Source organism: Gekko japonicus, unplaced genomic scaffold, assembly GCF_001447785.1.
Source record: "Gekko japonicus isolate JY-2015 unplaced genomic scaffold, Gekko_japonicus_V1.1 scaffold578, whole genome shotgun sequence".
NCBI lineage: Eukaryota > Metazoa > Chordata > Lepidosauria > Squamata > Gekkonidae > Gekko > Gekko japonicus.
Window position 1 is genome coordinate 412138 of NW_015168668.1, and position 21653 is coordinate 433790.

General features: G+C 43.4%; 1 protein-coding gene across 1 annotated transcript in view; it reads left to right on the forward strand.

The window, feature by feature from the left end:
* LOC107113911 (cortactin-binding protein 2-like) overlaps positions 1–17042 on the forward strand; it is a 71171-nt gene extending 54129 nt beyond the window's left edge. Inside the window, exons 6-9 of the mRNA XM_015415314.1 lie at positions 4906–5109; positions 8697–8796; positions 12475–12625; positions 16743–17042. Of these exons, the coding sequence (XP_015270800.1) occupies positions 4906–5109; positions 8697–8796; positions 12475–12625; positions 16743–17042 (755 nt within the window). The remainder of the gene's footprint in view (positions 1–4905; positions 5110–8696; positions 8797–12474; positions 12626–16742) is intronic.
* The last annotated feature ends 4611 nt before the right edge of the window (positions 17043–21653 follow it).

Genomic DNA, 21653 nt, shown 5'->3' on the forward strand with positions numbered 1-21653 from the left:
GTACCAGGGTCGCTCTGCAGAGGAAGGTGATGGCCAACCACCTCTGTTAGTTTCTTACCTTGAAACCCTGTGGAGACACCATAAGTCAGCTGTGACTTGACAGCACTTTAGACACGCATGAAAAGAGATGAGGGTCTCCTGTTGTAGATCCTTTGGACTCAAATTTGGCAGTAATTTTGCTCTTAAATTCCTCCTACCATTTAATATCCTCATTATAAGAGACAGATGCTTCCGCTTATGTAACTGGAGTGGCAATAAATGTTCAGGGTACTTTTCTAGGCAAACCACATTACAGCCATATAGCTTGTTTCCAGACATCGCACATGCTTTGGCCAGAGATGCCAGGTCATCCGAGTAGCAGCACTGCAGGATCCTCTCCAACTGATCCGCTTCACTCATGCCCACAACCACTGGGAAAATGTGTGTGACTCAGAATCATGTGGATTCATAGCTATGGAAGCAACAAGTTATAATGGATGAGGACCATAGTAATTCACCATATTTTAAAACTGTATACAATGTCAACATCCTGGGCCAGTCCTTGGAATCACTAGCTTGACTCTTGTAAGGCCACAGCCTGTGAACCAGGGGCTAAGAACTAAGGTCCAGTAGTCCTTTGGCTCTTGCCCAAAGGCATCTAACCATGCCCATGTAACAGGAAGGGAGACCAACTCACAGCCCAGACTTCACTCCACTGACAAGATTCTCCTTCCCTGATAGCCGTCTGCATGGGTAATTCTGAGTAACACAGAATTTCTGCATAGTTACAGGCATGTGCAAGCCGAGAATGGTCCCATGGAGGAAATCCAAAAGCACTGTTGCATGTGCGAACCGGCTCTGAATCTGTTTATGATGTCATTCAAATGCAAATGCTGACTGCTGTCACAGACCAGGAGAGTGCTAAGACTAGGCTCCGTGTTTGAAAACCCAGATAAAATCCCTCTAGCTTCAACACACTTTACCCATCTTGAGACATTCTTTGACTTTGACAAGCCTTTATTGGCATACGTATATACATAAAATAGGAGCTTGAGACATTCAAGATTTGCATATCCAGACAACTGAGAGCCATGGGTTGACTACTTATAGGCAAGTTGCTTGGCTGACAGCTTTTGTTTCCTGCTTCAGCTTTCAAAGCCAATGAAAGGTTTACAGTCTAGAGGAACAGTTCTAAAACAATTGAATTTCCCGTACCCTTGGCAGTACTCTTTCTTTTTCTTCTAAGATTTGCTCTCTTTCTCTTTTTTAAGCATCACTTTTCAATCAGTATGTTTTTATTTGGTTCCTTCATATATAATTTTATCTTTTGTATGTGGTTTGCTTCTAAAGTGAATGGGATGCAGGAGAGGTTGGTAATGGACTCTGAAATTAACCATCTCCACAATCTGAAGCTGATGCCAGAAGCTGTTTTTCCCCCTGTCCTTCCATCCTTCATTAATGCATGTCCAGCACGCTTTCATAGATGCTTTGTATTTGCTAACTTTTGCATATAAAAACCACAAAGCTTCCTCATGTTTCCTGATTTTCTCATGCAGTTTCATTGACTGAATACAAATCTGTTCTGTTTCCTTTGGGAGATCTTTGAAATGGGTTCATATTCCGCATTACATTTTAATCATTGGTATATGCATATTAAATTTGCCTCTGTTATGACTTGATTTGTACATGCTGTATTTTATGTCAAGCTTGCTCTTGGTCCTCATGATGCCACTTTATACATTAGTCCCTAATTTCCAGCACTCTTGTATGCAGTGATGTATATGTGTGTGTGAGATCGTCACTTCCAGTAAGGTACCCGTGGGTTTCATTTGCTCTTTCTGACATGGAAGTGCTTTCCATCCATGGGCTCTGTTAATTTGTAAAGCGGTTCATAAAGAAGAGGAAACCTATACTGTTCTGGAACGTGAATGAAATATTAACATGGGGTTAGAGCCAAAGGAGTTCTGAAGGAGAGACAGTTTCCACCTCCATTCTCTGCAGTCCTTTGTGTTTCCAAAAATGCTGCTGGGGTCAGAGGACTGTAGGGTGTGACCGGAGGGGGGTGTCTCCTGTGGCAGGTGGGAATCCGTGAAGATCAACCCTTATTTTCACTTGCAAAAGGGCCACTCCATGTACAGAATACGACTATAGATCCAACCCAGTATCCCAATCTATTGTAACACATGATAAACATACTTTATTAATGAGTGCAGTGTTAAGCAGTGTTACACCCTAGTACAGTTACCTACGTAGTAGTAGGTAACTGTACTTAGGATTGCACTGTAAATATTTTTATAGTTTAAAAGAAAGACTACTCAAGTTTAAAAATAAAATGGAATTTGCATAAACCTCATTCTCAAAATGGCACTGCCTGTTTTCATGCCCAGTTGCAATGTCTCCACTTTCCTCCGCCTTCCTTGTCACACCCATCTGAATCGCAAACACAACTGGCATCCCATAGTTGGTTTGCTAAAATTCCTAAACAAGTGGTAAATAGAGCTGAAAGTCCATTGTTCCCCTGCCTCCCACCCACTCAATGAAAAATCAGCTTTCAAAAATGCAGAGAAAGAAAAGGCTGGATAAAACAATTCCATTTATGTAGCCGCAGACTGGCCAGCTCTCACTCAGGAAGACGGCTTCGTGATGTGGTCCTACAATACACTGACATGGGGAGTCTGCCGAGGAGGATTGCCAGCTCTGAGTTGGGAAATTTCTGGAGACTTGGAGGTGAAGCCTGAGGAGGGTAGAAATTGGGGAAAGGAGGATGCTCAGCAGGGATGTGATACCATAGAGTCCGCCCTCCAAAGCTGCCATTTTCTCCAGGGGAACAGATCTCTGCAGTGCGAAGACTAGCTTTAATCCCAGGAGAACTCCAGATTCCACCTGGAGGTTGACAGCCCTATTGCTGAGCCCCGTGAGACTTAATGAAACTTAGCATTTGTGCAGCACCTCTGGAGTGGGTTGGGAGAATGGGATGGGGCAGAAATGACACTGTTCTACGTCACATCCAGGCAAAAAAACCAGGTATCACACCAACACATCAGCCGAACCTTTAGCATAGTGTTTCTAGAATGTTGACTGATACGCCGATGTTGTACCTGGGTTTTTTCTTGGAAGTGACACTGACTTGTAGAGAGACATCACTTCTGTCGCTTGTCCCATCCACAAAGCTTCCAGGGATGCCAGGGGTGGTGTGGGATTCCTGCCTGCACCTGCCTGCACCTGCCTGGTACCAAATGTCCTAGGGCCTGCTCCACTTTTCTTCTTTATGCCCTCATCTTCTTTTGCTCTCTGACCGCACCTTCTGCTTCTTTAATGAGCTTTGCACTTGCCTTCAGTCATTTCAAACCTTTCTTTAGGTCCACCTACTATCTGCCCAATTAATAATCTCTCAGAACCAGCAACTGCTGCGGCCTCTCTGGAGCTTGGCCTGCTGGTGCTATCTCTGTAGTCTGTTTATTTTCTATGCAATAAAAAAACTCACCTCTGTTTATAATGAGAAATGCCTGCCAGCATTCAGTGTGCCATCTTTAATGAGATACTGTGATATTTACTTGTCACTTCACTAATCTTTTATTAAGGGCATGGCAGCTTTCTACATTTTTGAGAAACATTTCTTTGCCTAGTTCAACTTGGATAAATAATGAATAATGAGATGAAGTAAAATAGTTTGTACTTTAAAAATGATAAATTACAATTTAAAATATCAGTCCACACTGTGCCATACTTTTAAAAATCCATTTCCTTCATTCAGTATAAGCAGATATTATATGAATATCATTGCTTTAAGGCGTGAAAATGCCTTTGGAACTTCGCATTTTCACTGGGCTGTCCTCAGTTGCAAGTCTTTCTGTTTTCAATCCTTTTATTATTATTTTTCCCCCTTTTGCAGCCTTTTGATCAAGGAACAGTTCACAAAGTCTTCCGCACCCTGTACAGCAGACTTCATGTCCTTAATAAGCTCTCCTCTAAAGCTGCTAATGTCTGATACCTGGAGTGTCTAACCAAGATAACTGCAAAGATTTCTATAGCGCTGTTCTGCCCATTACCTTTCTGACTGTACAGTGTGGGAGCTTTTGCCAGTAATTTTGAATTAATTCACTAATCTCTGTACATGAGCACTTCCTTTTAAACATAACAGGATTTGCAGTACTGCAAAGCTAGGTATTGCTGAGCAGCAAGTGGGCATAGATTGCAGTGTGTCTGACTGTGTTTTAAACGCACTTTCAATTTAAATGTCAGTCATATATGCTGTAGATTTAATACACTGACAAAGCATTCAGTTTGCAGATGTTAAAAAGGGACACACTCCTATGGAAATTTGCCACAAACCCTATTTTAGCTAGCTTTAGGGCCAAAATAACTGTAGGTTTTCACTAAACTTGGTTTGAGTTAAAAATAGATTTTAAAAATCTGGATAGTGACAACTGGTAGAAAGGCTCATGAGGGCTAACTTATATTAATCTGCAATAATAAAAGATGAGTTTTTAGTTAATATAGCATCACCTTTGTGTGTAACTTTACTTCCTCTTTGGACAAAATTATTAATATTCAGTACATTTTTATCCTGTCCTTCTTCCAAGGAGCTCGGAGTAGCATGTGCCATTATCCCTACTACATTTTATTCTCACAATAACCACACCAGAAAAGTTAAGCTAAGAGGCCCTGTGAGGGAGGTTAGGCCCACACTCACCAAGCGAGCTTCATGGCAGAGTGGGGATTTGAATTTGTGTGTCCCTTGTCCAGCGCTCTTACTACTACCCAGTGGCTCTTGAATAGCATGATCAGAGTTGTGCTGCTCAATCTTTTCAGGTGCTGAAATGACAAAAGAATCTGTTTCTCATGTTGGACTTAAGAGCTTACAGAGTGTTCAGCTTTAACTTATTTATGTGTGTTCTTTCTAATTTGTGTTGCTTTAACTCACAGGCTGGTCTCCCTCCCTAACCCCTTTATTAATGAGCGGTGGTCCTGTCCCCCTGGGTGGCAGGCCCACCCTTCTTCACCAAGCTGCTGCCCAGGGAAATGTCACTTTATTGTCAATGCTGCTTAATGAAGAAGGTCTGGACATTAATGACTCCTGTGAAGATGGCTATTCTGCCTTGTATTCTGCTGCTATGAATGGACATACAGGTATGAGATTTGTCACAGCTATTACATTATTACCCCTGTGTATACTACTGTATCGAAAAGTAAAGTGAGCAGTTTGTTCCAGTCACAGAACCAGGCCATCTGTAGACAAGGTTGGGTTTTCACCCTACTCAAGAAGAAGAAGAAGAAGAAGGATTGGATTTATACCCCGCCCTTCACTTGGAGTCTCAGAGTGGCTTACAAACTCCTTTCCCTTCCCCTCCCCACAACAGACACCCTGTGAGGTGGGTGGGGCTGAGAGAACTCTGACACAAACTGCTCCTTCAGGAACAGCTGTGCCAGAGCTTGTGACTCACCCAAGATTCCACAGGTATACGTAAACTTTGTTAATTAACCAAACAAAGAAGGAAAAACCAAACAGCCTGATGAGGACCCAGAGTGCTTCAGGAGGCACAGGACGTTGGGAGCAGTTGAGAATCAGTTAAAGGAAAAAAGCCTGAAGGAGACAGGGGAAATGACTGCTCAAGCATCTGACAGCTTAGAACCCTGAACAGGAGATGGGGGATGAGAATTTTCAAATTGTTTACTCCCTGCAATTCCTCCAAGCCCTTCTGCTTGTATTTTTATATAGTTAATGTAGTGCCTACTTATTTATGTAATGCCTACTGGTATTCACTTGAACTTGAATTCTGCAATGATGTGGAAAAATATTTTTATTAATATCAAAGCGGCAATCAGAAAGTTCAAAACAATCCATCTGAGCAAATAAAAGCTTGCCTCTCCAAATAATGTTGATCACATGTTATGTATGTATACATACCACTTGTGTATGCAGAGGAGTGGAAGGAAGGCAAATTGCTCCATCTAAAGCTGAGATTATTTGGCTTGAAAATGAAATAGCTGTTACTGCTTGTGCATAATGACTACCGCAGCAAGCTTAGGTGAATATGTGGTACATTAAAAAAAAGGTTAATTGCCTGTCACTGGACTGTCACAACGAGTTGGATTTGTTCTCAAAATAATAAAGGATATTAGTAATGAATGCTATATCTTTTTAATGCCAATGAACAGTAGTTATTACAGCACTGGACTCAGACTCAATCTCCGCTTATATACAAAATTTCCTTGGTGGCCTAGAGTAAGTCAGTACGGGATCATCTGGGCATACAGAAGAAGAAGATAGCAGAGTTCTGAGCATGGTAGAAGGGTCTATACCACTTCAGACTACAGCAAAGGGTTCATATTTTAATACTCCTTGCTTTAAAAACTCCCCACAAGATTAAATCTAGTTTAATGAGAAATAGGTAGGGCTAGAATCTTTCTCCCTGATATACTAGGTTGCTTTATTGTCAGGAACTATTTTATATGGGGAAAAATAAAAAAAAATAGTGTCCTTCTGTGGCATTTGTAACTAGCCTTTTTTCTGCTCCAAAACTCACCCACGGGTTTGTTTTGAAGTTACATTCAATGAGCCTAGTAGAAATGGCAGGATAATGCTGTCTTGTTAAATGGACTGTACTGCTTGGTTCTAAGCTACTGCATTGAGAGTAGGCCTTTGTATTTCAGCACTGGTGAGAAATGATAATGGGTCCTTCACATTAGTTTAGGGGATAGGGAGTAACTGGAAAGACAAAATCAGAAAATCTTTGGTGATTCCTCTGGGAGATGCTAGTCTCTCCTTATATATAATTGAATAGTAGAGTGGCACTTTCCACCTCTCCCAATGGCTGTGCAATGTGCTCCATCAGCCATTGGCCTGTCAGCTGCCACTCAAGAGTACTCATGTGCCATTGGCCAGGTGCTGGGTCTGCTCCTCTTCCGCGTCCACTCCCACCTCAGCCACTATTCCCTGTCAGAATTCTTGGCAAACGGCTGTCTCTCCCAATGAAGACACGTCTCCTGCTTGGCTCCTCTGTGGGACTAATTTTTCCCTCCGTGGCTGCTGGTAGAAGGAAACCCTTTCCAGGCCTTTGTGAGGAACTCATTGGGGCCCGTCCTGACTAGGATTCTCAGCTCCAGGTTGGCAAAGTCCTAGATATTCTCTGTCTAAGGAAGCCAGAGTTTGGGGATGGGAGAGGCCTCAGCTGAACAAAATGCCTTAGAGCCCACCGTCCAAAGCAGCTATTTTCTCCGGGGGGGGGGGAGAGATCTGTTGTCTAAAGTTCAGTTGTGATACCCAGCGATCTCCAGGCTCCACCTGGAGGTTGGCTTCCCTAGGCATAGCGGTTAGCACTTCAGAGCAGGGTCTGCCAGGCAGAGATCAGTTCTCCTATGGCATTATACCCTGCTGAGTCCTTCCTCTCCCCAAACGCTGCCCTCCACAGGATCCATCCCCCAACTCTCCAGATATTTCCCTACTCAGAGCTGGCAACCCTACTTTCCTCTCAGTGCCTTTTGCTAGGCAACCAAGCTTGGTTCTGTCAGTAAAAGGCCCTTTCCACGCCTATTTTGGCCTTTGGGAGAAAACTCATTGGGGCCAGTCCTGACTAGGGTTGTCAACTCCAGTTAGGGAAATTCCTGGAGATTTTATGGTAGAGTCTATGATACCGGTTGATCTTTGGGTTCCACCTGGAGGTTGGCTACCCTAGGCATAGCAGTCAGTGCTTTCGAGCACAGTCTGCTAGACCCAGGTACTTGCTGTGGAAGCTGAATGGGTAATTTTGGACCAGTCACAGACTTTCAGCCTAACCTACCTCACAGAGTTGTCGTGCAGGTCAAAAGGGGGAGAAGAGAATGATGTAAGCTGCTTTGGTCCCCATTGCAGAGAAAAACTGTACTTTTTCTCCTGGGGAACCATTGTTGCTAATCTCCAGGTGAGGTCTGGAGATCACTCAGGATTACAACTGCTCTCCAGATGGCAGAGATCAGTTCCCCTGGAAAAAAAGGTGGACTCTGTGTCCTTATACCCTGCTGAGATGGCTCTCCTGTGACAGCCAATGTGACGTAGCAGTCAGGGCTTCAGAGCACAATAGAGGCTGCTGGTGTGTGTGTGGGGGAGACAGAAAGCTGAAGAGTGAGGGGCAGATAACAGCAGGTTGATGCTTGGCTGGAAAGGAGATAGAGTTGCCAACTCCAGATTAGGAAATTCCTGGAGACTTGAGGGGTGGAGCCTGGAGAGGGTGGGGTTTGAGGAGGTGTGGGACCTCAGATAGGTACAATGCCATAGACTCCACCCTCCAAACCAGCCATTTCCTCCTGGGGAACTATTGTAGCCAATCTGGGGGACCATTGTTGCCAGTCTCCAGGTGGGGGCTGGAGATCACTCAAAATTACAACTCTTCTTCAGGTAGCAGAGATCAGTTCCTCTGCAGAAAATTGTGGACTCTGTGTCATTATACCCTGCTGAGGTCACCACATCAAATTGACGCTGAGTGCCCAAGGCTGGGGCACTCTCTGAGAGCCTCTTTCTAGAGCTCGTATTTATTTCCACAACAAGCCTTATTCTTAGTTAGCAATAAGCATGTTTCCTCAAAAGACTGTAGATGGCTTGTCAGTTATTGTAGAATGATTTGCTAAATGGGTGAAAAATGTTAATTTGTATTCTATCTAAAGTTAAGAAATTTCATTTTTTTAAACTACTTTTTCCCTTTGTTGTGTATCATTCTGCCTTTGGGTTTTCCACCTCATAGATTGTGTAAGATTGCTGCTGACTTCAGAAGCACAAGTTGATCCTGTTGATAAAAATGGCTTTACGCCCTTGTGTTCAGCAGTTGCTCAGGGACACTGCAAGTAAGTGATCTGTTTGCTTATATTTCCAGAGCAAATCTACTTCTGTTCCTTAAGTATTAAACTTGGCAGTATGTAACCTCTTAGGATGAGTTTGTGCAATCTAAGGCCCACAGGAATGTGTTTTCATCACCTGTGTTCTCTTTTGCTTGAACAGAAATTGGTGTTGGTAAAACTTTGGAACAGTCTCCCCCCACCCTCAAGTTTCTGCAGTGTGTTTGGAGCTCTCGCCCCCTTCATGAAAATGCCTGCTTGTGTATATTGGTTGAGGGGGGCTTAGTGCTAGGCCATATGCTTTGCACGTGAAAGGTCCAGAATCAATCTCTGGCATCTCTGATTAAAGAACCTTGAGGCCCTTCACTACCTAAGAAGTTGGACAGCCATTGCCAATCTGAGTAGACAATACTAGCTAGATGAACCAATGTAAGAGAGAGCTTCATTTCTTCAGAGCTGTAGTTTCTATAAGAGATTCCCACCCCTTTCTTCCAAAAGCTTCAGTATTTCTTTATTGTGCGAGTTATTCTTTTAGTGATGGCATCTGACTGTTTCTAATTTGTGCGTTGAATTCTCTTGTTGTATTGCAGAGAAATCTTACATTAAAAAATCTATTTTCACGTGCACACATTAGACTGTATTCTCCTGTGTTTGTGCTTTTCAAGTTTTAGTATTTTTAAAGCCAAACTGGGGTTTGTGTGTCTTGCTTTCTTCAAACACATCTCTAAATTAGGGATTTGAACTGATTTATGGTCCAATTTTTGCTCAAAGCCTCATCAAACATTTCTTGGAGCATGCAATCTAAGATTCAATGAAAAGCATGTGCAGTTACTGGCAGAGGATGGGAAACTGCATTCATAGATATTTTTGAATTTGATCCTTCAAAAGTGGTCTTCCTGTTTAAAAAAACCCCTTCAATTGGATTATATTATGTCAGGAAACTAGGATGTCCCGTATAACACAGTCATGGGAAGACGGAATATAATCATAGAAGGTTTTGTGGGTCTGATATCCCAGTATTTTGAAGCAGTATTTACAATTCTGAGAAGCTGACTGGCTTCTTGTAAGATGCTGGGTACTGGATTTCACCTTGGCAGGGCTTTTTTTCCTTCTTCATTTTTTGGTAAGCTCAGGAAATTTAAAATCAGTCCCCAAAAAGTTTTAAAGTTCATTCAGTGTGGGACTTCTCTAAAAGTGACAAAAACATTTTAATTAACCTCAAGTATACGGTGTGATCCACGGTCCACCTCATTTTTCCATTGTGTCCTAAGATTTATGTTGGTTGCCTGAGAACATTCATGCCTGAAAAAGGGGAAAAGGCACTAAGTAGACATTGTTTTATAGCTTGACTTAGCAAGATGTTGCTGAATTACTTGGAAGTAAACTCTATGGATTTCAGAGGGACTTTTTTTCAAAAAAAGGATACTTACATTTGCGACCTTAGGTGGTCTGAGGATGTTCTAGTAAAATTCTGTTGCCATTTGATGCTATTTCTATTTCCTGTTATTTTCATTCATTACTTCCAATAGCTTCCCATGTTGAAAATGGTAACATTAGCCCTGTGCCTGGTGGCAAGAGAATGGGAGTGTGACTGTTAGGCTCACCTATTTCCAAAGGAAGTCTTCTCTTCAGTGGAGTCTCATCCATGAATGGAGATCATAACATGGGAAGCTGCTAGTGATTTGTTGGTTGTTTTCTGAGGCCCAAACAAGTTTATTATGCGTCTTATGTGAAGTATTGCACCACTATCTGCAATAATTTTTGTTTATATTCATCCTCCAACCTCAGCTCCCTGATATGTTTACACAAAATGGTGCATAAACCTTCAATAACCACCCCTTCAAACCCAGAGAAAATGATCTTCTTTTTGTTAGTAAAGAGAAACCTATCAGCAGACCTTTTTCCACTGGTTGGTATCTGGGGTCAAAGTATCCTCCTTTTTGGTTGTGCAGTTGCAACTTGCCAGTATTGGTCCTCTGCCAGATTACTCAAGAGTAAAATTCTATTGCTATCAGTCAAATATATATTTAGACCTATTAAAATCGGTGAGTTTTAGTTCTAACAAGTCAAACCTAACGTGGAAAATTAATTTTTAAGTTTATATTAGACTTGTAAACAAATTGTTGTGATAGTGGGTTGCTTCACCTTAATGATTCTCTTTCTTTTTACAAAGAAAAATAGGAGTAGTCTATTTACAGTAGGATTATGGATCTGCACAGCTGACTGTCAACATTCAGTTATTTATGGACCTGCATTGCAGCAGAGCTTGAGGTCATTTATGTGGGTGCCTCCCTCACCCAGTGATTTTTTTCTAATGCTCCTTAATTCCCTTCTCCACATTTTTTTCCTTACATGCCAAATTGGGGCTATTTAATCATGATATGGAGGAGCCATGGAATAGAGAAGTGGAATGTGTTTGCATACGCTATTGTGAGAGGCACCAAGTGACTCTGTAAATGGCTTTCTGATCTGCTGAGCACTTTAGGTTTCTTGTTCAATAAATTTCCCTGTCACCTAGTCATTAAAGATTGGTAGAAAACAGAGCTGATATCTGCTCTTTTCTGATAATCTTAGGATCTGTTTGGTCATTAAACCCCTGAACAGAATTACGGTATAATTTCAGGCAGAATTAACTCTAGTCTAAACACACTTAAGTCCTATCCTGAATGGCCCAGGATAGCCCAATCTCGTCAGATCTCAGAAGCTAAGTAGGGTCAGCCCTGGTTAGTATTTGGATGGGAGACCACCAAGAAAGTCCTAGATTGCTACACAGAGGCAGGCAATGGAAAACCACCTCAGAATGTCTTTTGCTTAAAAACCCTATGGGGTCTCCATAAGTCAGCTCTGACTTGATGGCACTTTCCACCACCAAGCACACTGAAATGAATGGATTTAGAGTGGAGTATCTTTGCATAGGGTTGCACTGCTAGTCTAATAGTGCCACAAGGATCCATATTTTAGTGATGATTTGATTATGTCAGTGTATTTTTGTTCTCTCTTTTTTCTTGGATAGTGGTATGATGTCCTTTTCCCGTCATTTGGAGACCGGTATGCTTTCTTATGGCTGTAAACTTGTATGTGTCCACTCCATCCCAATACATAATACTGAAATTTTCTTGTAGCTTTTGCCCTATCTCTGTTTCATGTTAATCTAGCCTGCCCCTGTTCACACTTCCTCCCCTTCTTCCCTCCCACTTTGAAGGAGCCTAGTGCTTGTGTACCTCCAACACTACATTTCTTCTCTTTCTCTCTCTCCTTTAAGTATCTCTAACTAACTATGCTAGAAAGTTTGGCTACTTGTAGTACCTCTGTACCATAGAGTGGCTTAGATTCACTGGAGGATGGAAAGATTGCCAATTTGCCACCAGCTCAACTCTCTCACCTACAGTCTCCTGTTCCAACCCCAAATGCCCCTATGCTGTTCCTAGGGGTCCCCTATCCCCAGGAGTAGTTTCTCAGGAGCAGCAGGAGTGAGAAGGTGAGGAAATTGTGGTCTATGGGCAGTAATCCATCCATAGAAACGATCTAGTGGACTGATATGGGTCTCTCATCAGTGCTTTTGTTTGATACAGTTTAAATGAAAATGTGTTGGAAGAATCTGTTGTAGCTGAGTGCCATTTTAAAGGTTATGTCTTTGCCAGGATCAAGTGTTCTAATGTGTTGCCCAATGTCTCTCCCCCCTCCCAGATGTGCAGAATTATTAGTCATGTATCATGCCGACATTAATCATGCTGCTGAAAGGGGAGAGACACCTCTGTACTTGGCCTGTGAAAATGGAAATGACGAATGTGTCAAACTCTTGCTGGAGGCTGGAGCCAACAGAAGTGCAAAAACCTGCGTAAGTTTTAAAGCCCATTTCTCAAAGTCAGCATTTCAGAAGACAGAAGTGAGCTTCTTCAAAATGGTTTGTACTGAGACTTTCATTAATACTCCTAAGTGCCCTAATGCATAACATTCTTCGGAATTGCCAAGTTTTACTTTTGTATGCCATCGTGAAATGTCTGCAGCTGTATTAAATTACACATTTCCTCCCTGAGATTTCCAAAATCATTCTCTTTCCTGTCATCCTACCTTTCACATAGAATTTGAAGGGCCATTACTTACAGCTCGATCCTGTGACCTCCCGTGTTTCATTTTAACAACTTTGATAGAGACCTTTGTTGTCTCTGATGCCAAGCCTTGAATTTTTTGATTATTAGAAAATTGCTTTTGTCTGTCTGTGATGCCGCTGGACTTCTCAAGGGACCAGCCATTGAACAGTATGAGAGCAAAGAGAGGGTTCTTCCAGGGCTGACTTATCCATTAGGCACAGTAGGCATGGTACCTAGGGCTCACAGTATTTATAGGCGCTCACAAAATTTTTAATTTCTTTTAAAATCAGAAGGAAAAAATGAACTTTTAGGGTTGAACATGTTTTAAATTTTTCTCACATCAGAATTTTTTTTTTAGGGCCCATGAAGATCTATTAAATTGTTCTTAAAACAGAAAAAAATAAAATGTTGAAGTATTTAAAGTTATATCAAAAATAATTTTTAATATAGAAATTATTATGGTGAGAGGTAGGGATGCGAGCCTGGGGATCCTCTGGAATTGCAGTTCATCTCCAGACCACAGAGATCAGTTCCCCTGGAGAAAAAGGATACTTTGGAGGGTGGACTCTGTGGCATTGTACACCACTGAGGTCCCTGTCCTTCCCAGGCTCTGCCCCCAAATCTCCAGGAGTTCCCCAACCTGGATCCAATAACCCTACCCCACCCCACCAGTGGCCAGGGGGGACCCGGCAACCCTAGTGAGAGGGACCCATGAAGGCAAAAGAGCCTAGAGCCCACGAAAGTCACAATGTAGCCCTGGGTTCTTCAGGGTTGAAAAGAAATTGCTAAGAGATATGGCCATGTTAGAGGCATGTAGAAGCAATATTAAGCAAATAAGGAAATTTGTCAAGATATATTCTTGATCTTGGGTATGATCATTGCTAACTCTGTGTATTATTTCAGAAAAGGCATATGGAAATTACAGAAGTTGCCAATAAGTGGTAACTAATATAATAGGTAGTTGTTGCCCTTTTGCTGAGAATGTCTAGGGGTGGACTGGCCATTTAATTTAGAGGGAAAGTTCCCAGTGAGCCACTGTCCTGGAAGGCTGCTGGCAGCCAGGAGAAAATAGAGCCAAGCCCATATAGATCTGCCAGCTCTGCAGGGGCCACTCAGCTCAGACATAGCCAGCAGTGCTAATGATGGGGGCGTCAGCTTTCCCATTGCCACTGGGTAAAGCAAACAAGTGCCCATTGTTGGGTATCACTGGCAAGGTCTTAGCTGAGTGACCCTACAGTGGTGGCTTATACCATTGCAGAGGCTACTCAACCTGGCTTGTTCCTGGGATATTTTACCTTCCCCGTCTGCCCTAGGAATCACTTACCAGTGATGGCCAACTGCTTTGGCAAGATGTCCCATGAATCATATCCAGACATCCACTGTTGTGCACATTATGCATGCAGAGATTCTTCTGCGGTTTAGGATGATTGACCCTCTGGTCTACTAACCTGGTAGTAGACACATCACAGGGTGGCCAGCTAAACTGTATGTCATGTGCAGGCTAGTGAAACACTCTTCTCCAGGAGCACCACAAATTATTAATAGATTCTTGGAGCTTGCTTTTTACATACTGCCCATGGAACAACCAGAAATGCTCTCTAGTCAATGGTTACGTGCATGCTACATGTAAGGTATTGGTACTTTTGTGAGGATTGTGGATTTTATTTTATTTTATTTCAGAATCCTGAAAATTCATGCTCTTATTTAACCCACAACAAATAATAATTATACCATTGTGAAGCTGCCACAATAATTTTGGGGGGGAAATATGGCTGCAAAAGTGTTAAAGCCTGAGGATACTTGTACACATAAACTTCTTTCCTTAACCCTGAGTCCAAGACCATGAAGAATTCTTATTTCATTTTATTTAAAACATCTTAAAGCCGCCTTTCCACCAAACTTTGAGTCCCCAAGATGGCAAACAATCAAAACATTACAATATGGTTAAAAAACACATATTAATATATAAAACAATTGAAACAATTAAAACAGGACGCAATAACAAATAAACACATGAACAGGAGGAAAGGTCAGTGAGGTTCAGTGAGGGATGGCCTGGGGAGAAAAACATCTGCTGGTGGAAGACCAAGAAGAGTCAGACAAATTTCCCTGGGGAGGGAATTCCATAATTTTTTTGCCCTGACTGAGAGTTGGTTTCATAGAGATATTTTTTTCATCCCAAAGCGGTCCTTCCCTTTTCTTCTGTATTTAGAATTAATCATTGACTTCCCAGCAGGAAAAATACTGTTGGCAAATTGACGGGTTGGGGTTGGAGAGAGAACTAGTATTAGATTGTTGATATGTATGGAAGTATGGCTGTGGCTTTCCCCTCCCTTCTTGTAAGGAATACTCAAAAATACAGGACGTAATGTCAATAATTTGTCCTTTAAATGAAAAGCCCTGGTACAGTCAACTCAAAGAGTAATGATAACTTGGGGAAAAATAATAACAACAAAGAAAAAGAGATAAATTGAGATGTTGCCTATCTCCCTTATATATAAAAGCCGAATGGTGGTGGCACTTCTCTAGAACATTCCACACGCTCCGGAATTGGTTGGCGCTCTGGTGTGTCACTCAGAATCTGTCCCTATCCACTGGCTGCATTGCTTGAGTCTCGCTTCCAACATTCTAAACAGTTTGCTGTTCCTCTCCCCACCATAGCCAGTCAGAGCACAGAGGTTATTTGCATATGCAGCCTCATTGGCCTTTGCCTCGGAACACAGAGGACGTTTGCATATGTGACTTGATTGGCTTTTGCCTCTAACATTCTAAACAGTTTGCTGTTCCTCTCCCCACCATAGCCAGTCAGAGCACAGAGGTTATTTGCATATGCAGCCTCATTGGCCTTTGCCTCGGAACACAGAGGACGTTTGCATATGTGACTTGATTGGCTTTTGCCTCTAACATTCTAAACAGTTTGCTGTTCCTCTCCCCACCATAGCCAGTCAGAGCACAGAGGTTATTTGCATATGCAGCCTCATTGGCCTTTGCCTCGGAACACAGAGGACGTTTGCATATGTGACTTGATTGGCTTTTGCCTCTAACATTCTAAACAGTTTGCTGTTCTGAGGTAAAATGTGTCCAATCTCCAGGTGAGGGCTGGAGATCAGTCAAAATTACAACTGTTCTTTAGGTAGCAGAGATCAGTTGCTCTGGAGAAAATGGTGGACTCCGTGTCATCATACCCTGCTGAGGTTGCCACAGCAAATTGACACTGAGTGTCCAAGGCCAGGACCCCCGCCCAGAGCCTCTTTCTAGAGGTCGTTGTATTTATTTCCACAACAGGCCTTTTTCCTAGTTTAAAATAAGTACTTCAAAAGGAGAATTAAGGATAGAAAAATGCTTTTTCCCAGAGCAGCTGTGTTTGCTTTGTTATGCTAATGTAGAGAAGACTTTAACACTGCATAGAGCCAGGGTGGAGAAACGTACTCTGTAAAGCTATACAGAACTGCTCATAAAGAGATTAGGCATCTGACAGAGATGCAGTAATGTTTATATCGCCTTCTATATCCGGGTAATTTTATGATCAATCTCCTAGAGCAACAAGCATCCTTTGCAAGGGATTGATTAAACTAATTTTGCTCTATTCATGTGTTTTCTGGGTGGACCTTCTTATCTGAGAAGCTGTGACTTCAACAGATGCTCTTCAAAGGAAGATGGTACTTTTGGACCCCTTTTTTCATTGTAAACTTGCACAGAGACAACAGATGGACGGTCTTTCTACAACATTTATAGCCAGACACTGTTGTGTGCTTCAGATAGTTTTTAGACAGCAAGTTATGCAGCAACCCATAAATTTTGTAACTATCCATTCATCCCTATTCAATTGTGTCAAGCTCTTTTCTTTTTTTGACATCTCAATAGGATGGCTGGACTCCATTTCACGCAGCTGTGGATGCCGGTCATGTTGACTGTTTAAGACTTCTTATGTACTACAGAATGCCAGGAAGTGGAAACTTTGTGAATAAAGCAGATGCTGATTCCTGCATCTTCGACTTGGAGTGCGAAGAAGAGAGCCTGAGCCATACTGCAAACCCAGTTGTTTCTGCGGATCTCATCAACCACGCTGACAAAGAAGGCTGGACTGCAGCCCATATAGCAGCATCAAAAGGTTACAAGGTCCGTCTCCCTCAAATGCTTTGTTTCATGCAGCTTTGCTGTTGAGGTATGAGTGACTAGCTTGCTGGTGTTGGATGGTTTTGGCTGCATGGCATGGCTAGCCATCTGTCTGCTCTCCTGTGATTGTTTCCATATGCTGCCTCAGTCATTACAGATATTTCACACAACAGGACTGCCTCCTATGGCAGCATCTTCCCTAGTTTGGAAGGTAACCATGTAATGCATAATAGTCATATGTGACTGGTACAGCATAGGAACCAACCACAGGAGTTGGTTCTATGTTCGCAGATCCTTTTTAAAAAAGGATTATGCACATTTAAAGAAGACAAGTCTGTTAATAACTGAAAACCCACTCTTCCTATTCAGAACCAGAACATTTGAGCACCAGATGTTAAATAGCAGAGGAAGGCTATTTTTTTTCATGTCTTCCACCTTAACTTCTCAGGGTTACCAGGAAAAGCTTCATAGCTGAACATTGTTGGAACCAGAACATTGCATTAGATGAACCTTTAGAGATCAGGAAGAATTTCTTGTGTTCCTGCAACGTTTCTGCATGGCATTGCATTGCAGAGTCTAGGAGTACATTTGATCGGGGGAAAGGTGGGCAATAAGGCTTTTAAATAAATAGATAAAAAGAGACGCCACTGGAATGGAAGCCTAGTTTGCAGCCTGCACTGACCGTATATGGGAGGGCTTCTAATGTCCTGGCCCCACTAGTGGACTTCCTGATGGCACCTGGTATTTTTGGCCACTGTGTGACACAGAGTGTTGGACTGGATGGGCCTTTGGCCTGATCCAACATTAGTGTCTCTTATGTTCTTATGTTCTTATATTTCTCCCGGAACTCTCTCAGCCCCACATACCTCACAAGGTGCCTGTTGTGGGAAGAGGAAGGGAAAGGCGATTGAGAGTCCTTAAGGTAGAGAAAATCAGGGTTTAAAAACCTCTTATTCTTCTATCCATCTCCCACTCCTCACCAGTAGACTCCTGAGCTTGTGAGTGGAGTGGCCCCCAGTCTCAGGGTCTAATCCTCATGTCCCTTTGTTGTACATATTAGATTCCATGTCAAAAATGAAGTCAAATGAGGAGGAAGTTCTTGTATTTTATTGTAATGAAATACGGAAAACAGTTAGGCCAAAGGACCCATCAAAATTGACTGCTTTCTTCTCAGCATAATCAGGAAACATGCGTCAATCAACAGGAAAACAATTAGACCAAATAGTTAAGCAAAAATGGACTACTTTCTTCTTTTTCTTCTTCATCTTCTTCTTGAGCCTGTTCTGAACATATTCAGGAAATACATGATATTTTATACATGGACTGACATCATCAAGAAGACAATATTCAAACAGCATAATTGGTTACAAAAGACAGTGGTAATTTGAGTAATAATCCTCTGATTAGCCAGATATAAAGAAACATATATCTACGTCAATCTAAGTGTTTACTTAACCTAACCTAAATGATAATGGGCAAGGATTTAATACAGCCCATTTATTTTCCACAACAGTATTAACTCCCACAACAGCAATACCCAGAGGGTCAAACCAGTCCAACCCGAGCAGGTTGGTTCGGTTCCCCTCAGCTATTAAACATGACAACACAGCACTTTTTCCCTTGAACTCCACTGTGAACGAATCCCTCCCTGCCAGAGGAATTCGATTTCCCTGGAAATCGGACAAGCGGGTGTCCGCAGCTTGCAACCTCCGCCGACTCCGCGTTGGAAACAGCTTGTGCCACGTCTGCGTCGACAAAACGGTTACTGCCGACCCGGAATCCACCTCCATCTCGCACGGCGCGCCGTCGAGGCAGAGAGTGACGTGGATCTTTTGTCGGCTGTTTGTGCTGAGAATGGTGGCTTCCGATGACAGGCTTCCTGTCATCTGTCGGTTGTCTTCTTTCGGTGCGGCTCGGGGACGTTGGTGCCGTCGGGGCGATGATGCAGGAGACGACTTGTTCGCTGCTCTCCACACCCGGGCAACATGCCCCCGCTTCCCGCATGACCGGCAGTCGAGGTCTCTTGCCCAGCAACGCTCGCGCCGATGTTTCCCGCCACAGCCGACGCATGCTGAGCCCTCGGAAGGTTTCTGTTGGGTCCGCTTGGACGCTCCCGCCTTTACCACGCAGACGTCGTCATCGGAGTCGCTGCTTGCGTCGCTAGCCCTCTGCTGGTGGACGCGTTGATCAGCCGTTGCGACCCGTTGTCTCACCTCCCTGGTTGATCTGTCAGCAGCTTCCGCGGCGACAGCCTCGGCATAGGCGATGGCCCACGTTAAGGTAGTTCTTGCGAACAGGCGTTGCTGCAGTCTCTCGTCTCTCAGACCACAGACGAGGCGATCTCGGAGGGCCTCCTCCAGATTCGCGAAGTTGCAAGGCCGTGCTGCCTTGCGAAGAGCTGCAACGTACTCAGCTATGGACTCGTTCGCATTCTGACCCCGCTTGTAAAAAGCGTGCCTGCAGGCGATTTCCGACGGCTGTGGAGAGAAATGTGATTTCAGCTTGTCTGTCACATTTTTAAAGGATACGGTTTTGATGTCATCTGGTGCCACCAGTGACCGGGCGATGTCAAAAACGCTCTTTCCACACGAGCTGAGTAGAGTCGCCCTCTTCTTCTCCTCCGTCGTGATGTCATTCGCCTCCAGATGGAACTCAAACCTCGTAAGGTAAGAGTCCCAGTCTTCAGTAGTCGGGTCGAAGCATTCGAACTTCTGGCTGCTCGCGGCCATCGTTATGCGCACAGGCGGAGCCACCAGAGCGGGTGGAGCCTGTTGCTGGCCGGCCTCGGCGATCTCCTCGTTGTCCGACATGGGGTTCGTTCTAGCGGGGCTGCCTACCCGCACTAGTATCCCACCTTCGTCGCCAATTGTTAAGTCGTGCGCTTAACAAAGAGTCGGAGAGTGATTTCAGCAAGAATGCGGTTTATTCTTCAGCTCAGTTACTTCTCCGTTACGGTACAACAATCGCCAGCCAGAACCCATCAAAGTATTTACACTGGCTTGTCGATATTTAAACACTCCCGGCTAATGTAGCCACACCCACTGTACAATAAGGCAACCTATGAGGTTGAAGCAATAATGTCCAATCAGGAGCGATCCCGCTCTGCAAGCTGATTGGCAGACACATTCTGGGCTAGGGCTCCTATAGGTTACATTAGGATCCTAGCCCAGGGCGAAGCTCAACATGGTATCTCAATTAGGTGATTCGCATAGCAGTTCATGCATACAAGTCAATACATTACACAAGCATCCTGCCAGAAAGAGTCCTCACTGCAGCATCTTTTGTAAGGCAGCTCATGTTATATAGTTCAGAGGACAGGAAGCCAGCAACTGAGATCTGCAGCTGCAGGTGCCAGTGGTCCCACAGGCAGGGGTTTAGATCCCTTGGCAGCACCAATGCAGGCAGTGTGAAAGCAGCCATGTTTTTGCCAGGGAAAATGGCAGGGCAACACAGGACTGCCATTCTAATGACAATGTGTCCATAGATCAGTGTGTAGAAGGCATCTTTGGAGAATTCATGGGTTCACCAGGAGAAAGGTTCACATTTCTGCATGAGAGCAAGTCTTCCACACAGAACACGATGCATGCATGGTGGTGTTTATGTGAGGCAGATAAGCCTTTGGCTAGGGAGAGGGGCATGTGCACAAGGAAAAATGCAAGAACAGCAAACTCAAAAGCAAATAGCACCAAGTGCTGCCATTTGTAAGCTGTTGCAAGCTGCACCCTGCTCACTTTTGAATCAGCTGGGTGAACCTGTAGCAGAGTTGTCTGAGAGGCAGTGTGTGGTATGCACAGGCACTGGGAAATCCTTGAGTCTGAACCCATGGAACTGTATGTAAATTAGATACTTCCACTCATTCCCCTCCTCCCTTACAGGGTGGCAGCCCTAGTTGATTGTAGATAGGGATATGGATGAGGCTATGATTAATCCTGACTTCACCAGAATTTTCCACTTGCTTTCTGTTGCAAAATAAAGCAAGAGTCCAGTGGCCCCTTAAAGACCAACTGCACTTATTTCAATGAGCTCACTTCTTCAACAGTGCCTCATGAAATAATTGAAATAATGTATTAGTCTTTAAGGGGCCACTGGACTTTCATTTTATTTTGCTATGACAGACTAACATTGCATCCCCCTTGGAAGTATTCTGTCTCCCTGTTCTAATAAATATCCACAGACTTTTACCTCCTTGAACCTGAGCATTCTGCTCAATGAGTTTGCTCATGGGGTTTCAGTCTTATGATCAATGTCAACCAATACAGCTCCCAGCCTCAAAAATAGTTGAATTCTCATTTCATCTTGAAGCATGGGGAAAACAAGGAAGGACAGGACTGTCTTGATTTTGATATTTTGGCCGAGAAGTTGGGCAGTAGAGATGCCACTGTGCCTGAGAGCATAATGCTGGAGAAAACAAGGCTTATCTTGAACCTGTTCCTTGGCAAGGGATGGAGTCACTCATTACTGGGTAGTCAAACTACTAAAGCAAACTACCTTTAAAAGGGCACCAGAGAGGTCAGGAGAAGAAGAAAAAATAAGATCAGAGTGACAGAGACATGAGAATGTGAGAAGCAGAAAGAGGCCAAAGGGAGACTGGCAGCGAGCAGAGATTGATGGAGCTATACTGGATGGTTTCACCACAGTGCATTACCTGAAAAGTGAAGC